This window comes from Procambarus clarkii, chromosome 11 (genome assembly GCF_040958095.1).
Source record: "Procambarus clarkii isolate CNS0578487 chromosome 11, FALCON_Pclarkii_2.0, whole genome shotgun sequence".
Lineage (NCBI taxonomy): Eukaryota > Metazoa > Arthropoda > Malacostraca > Decapoda > Cambaridae > Procambarus > Procambarus clarkii.
The window spans coordinates 49,796,116-49,805,610 of record NC_091160.1 but is presented as its reverse complement, the minus strand read 5'-3'; the positions used below and the strand labels follow the sequence as shown (position 1 = coordinate 49,805,610).

The 9,495-nt window shown below is 47.1% G+C and overlaps 1 protein-coding gene across 1 annotated transcript; it reads left to right on the top strand.

Moving 5' to 3' along the window:
- Positions 1-3,829: 3,829 nt before the first annotated feature.
- On the top strand, positions 3,830-8,632 carry LOC138363732 (mucin-22-like). Its single transcript, XM_069323126.1, has 4 exons — positions 3,830-3,902; positions 4,066-6,299; positions 6,349-7,797; positions 7,907-8,632. The coding sequence occupies exons 1-4, from the start codon at positions 3,830-3,832 to the stop codon at positions 8,630-8,632; spliced, it is 4,482 nt and encodes a 1,493-aa protein (XP_069179227.1).
- Positions 8,633-9,495: the final 863 nt, after the last annotated feature.

Below are 9,495 nucleotides of genomic sequence, written 5' to 3'. Positions count from 1 at the left end.
CTATACCAAAGGAAACAGAGAGTTAGTATAAATGGAATCAAGTCAGAGTGGGAAAATGTTGTAAGTGGAGTGCCTCAAGGCTCTGTCCTGGGACCTCTGTTGTTTATAATATATATAAATGATTTAGATTCAGGTTTGAGTAGCAACATTTGCAAATTTGCCGATGATACGAAAATCGGTAGGGAAATTAATTCGGAGGAGGACTCACTATCACTTCAAGTTGATCTAGATAGGGTTTTGAAATGGTCAAAGGATTGGCAGATGCAGTTTAATGCTGATAAATGTAAAGTTCTGAGGTTAGGTAATGATGATAGAGTTACAAGATACGAGCTAGATGGTGTTGTGATTGCGAAGTCGGATTGCGAAAGGGATCTGGGAGTTATGATTAGTAAGAATTTAAAACAAAAGGATCAATGCATAAATGTTCGTAATAAGGCAAATCGGACACTTGGATTTATTAATCGCAGCGTTAGTAACAAGACACCTGGTGTGGTTCTCAAACTATATCTTGCTCTAGTTAGGCCCCATTTAGATTATGCAGTTCAGTTTTGGTCGCCATATTATAGAATGGATATAAATTCACTTGAACGTGTCCAGCGTAGGATGACTAAGTTAATTCCCCAAATTAGAAATCTTTCATATGAAGAAAGATTAACAAAGCTTAAGTTGCATTCACTGGAAAGGCGAAGAGTTAGGGGTGACATGATAGAGGTTTACAAGTGGATGAATGGACATAACCGGGGGGATATTAATAGGGTATTAAAAGTATCAACACAGGACAGAACATAAAACAATGGATATAAATTGGATAAGTTTAGATTTAGGAAAGACTTGGGTAAATACTGGTTCAGTAACAGGGTTGTTGATTTGTGGAACCAATTGCCGCGTAACATTGTGGAGGTGGGGTCCCTCGATTGTTTCAAGCACGGGTTGGACAAGTATATGAGTGGGATTGGGTGGTTATAGAATAGGAGCTGCCTCGTATGGGCCAATAGGCCTTCTGCAGTTACCTTTGTTCTTATGTTCTTATGTTCAAATGCCCACTTGGGGACTGTAAACTCCAAAAAACCCAGTATATAGGCAAGACAACAACATCTCTTTCTAGGCGTTTAACGATGCATAAGCAACAGGGCTCCATTAAGGAACATATAATCTCTTCCCACAACCAAACCATCGCCAGAGAAATCCTAGTAAACAACACAGAAATCATCGATAGATACAGCGATAGCAGGCGGCTTGACGTTTGCGAGGCACTACACATCAAGAAGTCAACACCAGCAATCAACAGCCAATTATTGCACAACTATATTCTACCCACCTCAAGACTCCGCTCCAATATAGAAGCATCAAGAAATATGGACCAATAGGCTTTCTACAAACACTTCTATTCAATACCCATTGTTTGTGTTCTGTCTTGTGTTGATACTTTTAATACCCTATTAATATCCCCTCTTGTTCTGTCTTGTGTTAATGCAACATCACCCCTCCCACCTCACTCAAATGTAGATATAAAATCGGAGATACGTAAGTTCTATTCAGTTGTGTATTTGTGAACTAAAAGTCTTTGAAAATGTAATAAGTTTTACGAAACACGCCCGTGTCGCGTCAGACTAGAAATAAAAATGAATTTTGGAGAATTGATTTTTTATTTACCTCCAACAGTGAAGCGTAATGTACGAAAGATTGAGAAAATTCGTGTTAGAATTATTAATCTTACTTTTTCGGTCATATTTAATAATATATGTCTACAGGAAAGACTGCTACCAAAATATACTAATATATATATATATATATATATATATATATATATATATATATATATATATATATATATATATATATATATATATATATATATATATATATATATATATATATATATATATATATATATATATAAATATATATATATATATATATATATATATATATATATATATATATATATATATATATATATATATATATATATATATATATATATATATATATATAAATATATATATATATATATATATATATATATATATATATATATATATATATATATATATATATATATATATATATATATATATATATATTTCTAGTCGGACGCGGCACGAGCGCGTTTCGTAAAACTTATTACATTTTCAAAGACTTTAGTTTACAAATACACAACTGAATAGAACTTACGCATCTCCGATTTTATATCTACATTTTAGTGAGGTGGATGGGGTGAGGTGGCATTAATAGGGTATTAATTTCATCAACACAAGACAGAACAAGAGGTGGCATTAATAGGGTATTAATTTCATCAACACAAGACAGAACACGAAACAATGGGTATTGAATAGAAGTGTATGTAGAAAGCCTATTGGTCCATATTTCTTGATGCTTCTATATTGGAGCGAAATCTTGAGGTGGGTAGAATATAGTTGTGCATTAATTGGCTGTTGATTGCTAGTGTTGACTTCTTGATGTGTAGTGCCTCGCAAACGTCAAGCCGCCTGCTATCGCTGTATCTATCGATGATTTCTGTGTTGTTTACTAGGATTTCTCTGGCGATGGTTTGGTTGTGGGAAGAGATTAAACCAACGCCAGAGAAATCCTAGTAAACAACACAGAAATCATCGATAGATACAGCGATAGCAGGCGGCTTGACGTTTGCGAGGCACTACACATCAAGAAGTCAACACCAGCAATCAACAGCCAATTAATGCACAACTATATTCTACCCACCTCAAGACTCCGCTCCAATATAGAAGCATCAAGAAATATGGACCAATAGGCTTTCTACATACACTTCTATTCAATACATATTGTTTCGTGTTCTGTCTTGTGTTGATGAAATTAATACCCTATTTATGCCACCTCTTGTTCTGTCTTGTGTTGATGAAATTAATACCCTATTAGTGCCACCTCACCCCATCCACCTCACTCAAATGTAGATATAAAATCGGAGATGCGTAAGTTCTATTCAGTTGTGTATTTGTAAACTAAAGTCTTTGAAAATGTAATAAGTTTTACGAAACGCGCTCGTGTCGCGTCAGACTAGAAATAAAAATTAATTTTAGAGAATTGATTTTTGATTTACCTCCAACAGTGAAAAGAAATGTACGAAAGATTGAGAAATTTCGTGTTAGAATTATTAATCTTACTTTTTCGGTCATATTTAATAATATATGTCTACAGGAAAGACTGCTACCAATATATATATATATATATATATATATATATATATATATATATATATATATATATATATATATATATATATATATATATATATATATATATATATATATATATATATATATATATAATATAATTAAATAACATAGATAAGAAAAAACAAATTGCGTACAAATTTCAGATAACACAAAGAGATATGAAAAAGTTGAAAGAGAAAACTAAGGCCCTAGAAATCGATTTACATGAACTCCACCAGTGATAAGAAGATTAGCAAATGCCTGTCAATTCAGAAAATTGCAATACCTGGTATGCAGATGTCTTAGCCCTCACACTCTTACACAAAATCTGCCATCATCCCCTGTCTAGAGTATACAGCTGCCAGCCATCACCATCACAGTACCCACCATCACCGTACTAACCATCACCGTACCCACCATCACCGTACCCACCATCACCGTACCCACCATCACCGTACCCACCATTACCGTAGCCACCATCACCGTACCCCCCATCACCGTACCCACCATCACCTTACCCACCATCACCGTACCCACCATCACCGTACCCCCCATCACCGTACCCACCATCACCGTACCCACCATCACCGTACCCCCCATCACCGTACTCACTATCGCCTTGCTATCAGCGCGACATCATGATCCATTACCACCCATTTATCACCTGTGAGGCGCCGCCGGCTTCTAGCGGCTTAAAACGATTGGATTCAGGTGAGAGCGTGACAGCTCCCCTACTTCACCCTCGTCATCACGGCTGCATGGTGGTGCTTGCGCCATGGGTGCTGCGAGGAGCTCAAATGCCCGCAAGCAGTTTACCAGTACAAGCAGGCACAAGCTGAAGCTCGCCCTAAGCGCCCTCCAAGCTGTGTTTCAGCTAAGGATGTTACCAAGAGAAAATCGGATAAACGGCAATGTTTGGGCAGTCCCGACACCCTCCAGCAGACACGGAAGGGTTCAGACGCTGCCCAGCAGACACGACAAGGTTCAGACGCTGCCCAGCAGACACAGCAAGGTTCAGACGCTGCCCAGCAGACACAGCAGAGTTCAGACGATGCCCAGCAGACACGGCAAGGTACAGACGCTGCCCAGCAGACACAGCAAGGTTCAGACGCTGCCCAGCAGACACAGCAGAGTTCAGACGATGCCCAGCAGACACGGCAAGGTTCAGACACTGCCCAGCAGACACGGCAAGGTTCAGACGCTGCCCAGCAGACACAGCAGAGTTCAGACGATGCCCAGCAGACACGGCAAGGTTCAGACACTGCCCAGCAGACACGGCAAGGTTCAGACGCTGCCCAGCAGACACAGCAAGGTTCAGAAGCTACCCAGAAGGCACCGCAAAGTTCAGATGCTGCCCAGCAGACACGGCAAGGTTCAGAAGCTACCCAGCAGACACGACAAGGTTCAAACGTTGCCAGCAGACACGGCAAGGTTCAGACGCTGCCCTGCAGATACGGCAAGGTTCAGAAGCTGCTCAGCAGACAGAGCAAGGTTCAGACGATGCCCAGCAGACACGGCAAGGTTCAGACGCTGCCCAGCAAACACGGCAAGGTTCAGACGCTGCCCAACAGACACAGCAGAGTTCAGACGATGCCCAGCAGACACGGCAAGGTTCAGACACTGCCCAACAGACACGGCAAGGTTCTAACGCTGCCCAGCAGACACGGCAAAGTTCAGACGCTGCCCAGCAGACACGGCAAGGTTCAGACACTGCCCAACAGACACGGCAAGGTTCAGACACTGCCCAGCAGACACGGCAAGGTTCAGACGCTGCCCAGCAGACACAGCAAGGTTCAGATGCTGCCCAGCAGACACGGCAAGGTTCAGAAGCTGCCCAGCAGGCACCGGAAGGTTCAGATGCTGCCCAGCAGACACGGCAAGGTTCAGAAGCTACCCAGCAGACACGACAAGGTTCAAACGTTGCCAGCAGACACGGCAAGGTTCAGACGCTGCCCTGCAGATACGGCAAGGTTCAGAAGCTGCTCAGCAGACACAGCAAGGTTCAGACGCTGCCCAGCAGACACGGCAAGGTTCAGACGCTGCCCAGCAGACACGGCAAGGTTCAGACGCTGCCCAGCAGACACGACAAGGTTCAAACGTTGCCAGCAGACACGGCAAGGTTCAGACGCTGCCCTGCAGATACGGCAAGGTTCAGAAGCTGCTCAGCAGACACGGCAAGGTTCAGACACTGCCCAGCAGACACGGCAAGGTTCAGACGCTGCCCAGCAGACACAGCAAGGTTCAGATGCTGCCCAGCAGACACGGCAAGGTTCAGATGCTGCCCAGCAGACACGGCAAGGTTCAGAAGCTGCCCAGCAGGCACCGGAAGGTTCAGATGCTGCCCAGCAGACACGGCAAGGTTCAGAAGCTACCCAGCAGACACAGCAAGGTTCAGACGCTGCCCAGCAGACACAGCAGAGTTCAGACGATGCCCAGCAGACACGGCAAGGTACAGACGCTGCCCAGCAGACACAGCAAGGCTTAGACGCTGCCCAGCAGACACAGCAGAGTTCAGACGATGCCCAGCAGACACGGCAAGGTTCAGACACTGCCCAGCAGACACGGCAAGGTTCAGACGCTGCCCAGCAGACACAGCAAGGTTCAGAAGCTACCCAGCAGGCACCGCAAAGTTCAGATGCTGCCCAGCAGACACGGCAAGGTTCAGAAGCTACCCAGCAGACACGACAAGGTTCAAACGTTGCCAGCAGACACGGCAAGGTTCAGACGCTGCCCTGCAGATACGGCAAGGTTCAGAAGCTGCTCAGCAGACACAGCAAGGTTCAGACGATGCCCAGCAGACACGGCAAGGTTCAGACGCTGCCCAGCAAACACGGCAAGGTTCAGACGCTGCCCAGCAGACACAGCAGAGGTCAGACGATGCCCAGCAGACACGGCAAGGTTCAGACACTGCCCAACAGACACGGCAAGGTTCTAACGCTGCCCAGCAGACACGGCAAAGTTCAGACGCTGCCCAGCAGACACGGCAAGGTTCAGACGCTGCCCAGCAGACACAGCAAGGTTCAGATGCTGCCCATCAGACACGGCAAGGTTCAGAAGCTGCCCAGCAGGCACCGGAAGGTTCAGATGCTGCCCAGCAGACACGGCAAGGTTCAGAAGCTACCCAGCAGACACGACAAGGTTCAAACGTTGCCAGCAGACACGGCAAGGTTCAGACGCTGCCCTGCAGATACGGCAAGGTTCAGAAGCTGCTCAGCAGACACAGCAAGGTTCAGACGCTGCCCAGCAGACACGGCAAGGTTCAGACGCTGCCCTGCAGATACGGCAAGGTTCAGAAGCTGCTCAGCAGACACAGCAAGGTTCAGACGCTGCCCAGCAGACACGGCAAGGTTCAAACGCTGCCCAGCAGACACGGCAAGGTTCAGACGCTGCCCAGCAGACACGGCAAGGTTCAGACGCTGCCCAGCAGACACGGCAAGGTTTAGACGCTGCCCAGCAGACACGGCAAGGTTCAGACGCTGCCCAGCAGACACGGCAAGGTTCAGACGCTGCCCAGCAGACACGGCAAGGTTCAGACGCTGCCCAGCAGACACGGCAAGGTTCAGACGCTGCCCAGCAGACACGGCAAGGTTCAGACCCTGCCCAGCAGACACGGCAAGGTTCAGACGCTGCCCAGCAGACACGGCAAGGTTCAGACACTGCCCAGCAGACACGGCAAGGTTCAGACGCTGCCCAGCAGACACGGCAAGGTTCAGACACTGCCCAGCAGACACGGCAAGGTTCAGACGCTGCCCAGCAGACACGGCAAGGTTCAGACGCTGCCCAGCAGACACGGCAAGGTTCAGATGCTGCCCAGCAGACACGGCAAGGTTCAGAAGCTGCCCAGCAGGCACCGGAAGGTTCAGATGCTGCCCAGCAGACACGGCAAGGTTCAGAAGCTACCCAGCAGACACAGCAAGGTTCAGACGCTGCCCAGCAGACACAGCAGAGTTCAGACGATGCCCAGCAGACACGGCAAGGTACAGACGCTGCCCAGCAGACACAGCAAGGCTTAGACGCTGCCCAGCAGACACAGCAGAGTTCAGACGATGCCCAGCAGACACGGCAAGGTTCAGACACTGCCCAGCAGACACGGCAAGGTTCAGACGCTGCCCAGCAGACACAGCAAGGTTCAGAAGCTACCCAGCAGGCACCGCAAAGTTCAGATGCTGCCCAGCAGACACGGCAAGGTTCAGAAGCTACCCAGCAGACACGACAAGGTTCAAACGTTGCCAGCAGACACGGCAAGGTTCAGACGCTGCCCTGCAGATACGGCAAGGTTCAGAAGCTGCTCAGCAGACACAGCAAGGTTCAGACGATGCCCAGCAGACACGGCAAGGTTCAGACGCTGCCCAGCAAACACGGCAAGGTTCAGACGCTGCCCAGCAGACACAGCAGAGGTCAGACGATGCCCAGCAGACACGGCAAGGTTCAGACACTGCCCAACAGACACGGCAAGGTTCTAACGCTGCCCAGCAGACACGGCAAAGTTCAGACGCTGCCCAGCAGACACGGCAAGGTTCAGACGCTGCCCAGCAGACACAGCAAGGTTCAGATGCTGCCCATCAGACACGGCAAGGTTCAGAAGCTGCCCAGCAGGCACCGGAAGGTTCAGATGCTGCCCAGCAGACACGGCAAGGTTCAGAAGCTACCCAGCAGACACGACAAGGTTCAAACGTTGCCAGCAGACACGGCAAGGTTCAGACGCTGCCCTGCAGATACGGCAAGGTTCAGAAGCTGCTCAGCAGACACAGCAAGGTTCAGACGCTGCCCAGCAGACACGGCAAGGTTCAGACGCTGCCCTGCAGATACGGCAAGGTTCAGAAGCTGCTCAGCAGACACAGCAAGGTTCAGACGCTGCCCAGCAGACACGGCAAGGTTCAAACGCTGCCCAGCAGACACGGCAAGGTTCAGACGCTGCCCAGCAGACACGGCAAGGTTCAGACGCTGCCCAGCAGACACGGCAAGGTTTAGACGCTGCCCAGCAGACACGGCAAGGTTCAGACGCTGCCCAGCAGACACGGCAAGGTTCAGACGCTGCCCAGCAGACACGGCAAGGTTCAGACGCTGCCCAGCAGACACGGCAAGGTTCAGACGCTGCCCAGCAGACACGGCAAGGTTCAGACCCTGCCCAGCAGACACGGCAAGGTTCAGACGCTGCCCAGCAGACACGGCAAGGTTCAGACACTGCCCAGCAGACACGGCAAGGTTCAGACGCTGCCCAGCAGACACGGCAAGGTTCAGACACTGCCCAGCAGACACGGCAAGGTTCAGACGCTGCCCAGCAGACACGGCAAGGTTCAGACGCTGCCCAGCAGACACAGCAGAGTTCAGACGATGCCCAGCAGACACGGCAAGGTTCAGACGCTGCCCAGCAGACACGGCAAGGTTCAGACACTGCCCAACAGACACGGCAAGGTTCAAACGCTGCCAGCACCCCATGAGCAGAAGAGCAGACATCTTATATGTATTGTGTTTGCTACTTGTGCGTTGTGCAAACTTAACTCTCAGTGTTTGACGTCTTCAAAAGCTCTCACTCAAGACTTTCTCGTCATTTTCCGAAGCTTACACTTAATCCAGATGACATCTCAGAAGTTTGCACTTTAACCTATTTACCTATTCTTAAAGTTTTCACCTAGTTATCAGTTTTTAAGATTGCTCTTATACCTATTGGAGATTTCTTAAGCTTGCACTTAAACCTCCAGACAAAATATTAAGTTAGAATTTAAACGTTTTGACGTAATTTTAAGCTCACACTTAAACCCATTGACGTCCTCTTAAGTCCGCCTTAAATAATGGTCGTAATCTTAAGTCTGTTCTCAAGCCTGTTAACATATGATCCAAGAGTTCTCTATCATTACTATACGAATAGTTAAAGACAGGTAAGTTATTAGGAAGGCTGTTGCAGTCAGTCTGGCCAATAGTTTACGAATACTGTTGTTCGAATCATTAATGTGGCTGAGGACGATATGAGCGTTTCCTGTTCGTTCAATGATTTAATTTTTTTTCGGGAGAGGGGAAGAGGTGTTCAGTCTATCGACTCGCCGTCTGAATCTGTAGAACTTTACAGTATTTTACCCGATGAGCTTCCAGAGCTGTGTTTAAGACTTGAAATTGGGTTTGCTCCCTTTTGCCTCATTTTATCCCATTGAGCTAATGTGAACAGGAATCCTTGTCCTATATATATATATATATATATATATATATATATATATATATATATATATATATATATATATATATATATATATATATATATATATATATATATATATATATATATACATATATCTTATTGAAGGAGTTG

Excerpts from the sequence above, each read along its gene's own strand:
- LOC138363732 (XM_069323126.1), top strand. The coding sequence starts at position 3,830 with ATGATCCATTACCACCCATTTATCACCTGTGAGGCGCCGCCGGCTTCT. Across the intron at positions 3,903-4,065 it reads CTTAAAACGATTGGATTCAG|CTAAGGATGTTACCAAGAGA; the intron begins GTGAGAGCGTGA and ends GCTGTGTTTCAG. Across the intron at positions 7,798-7,906 it reads TGCCCAGCAGGCACCGGAAG|ATACGGCAAGGTTCAGAAGC; the intron begins GTTCAGATGCTG and ends GCTGCCCTGCAG.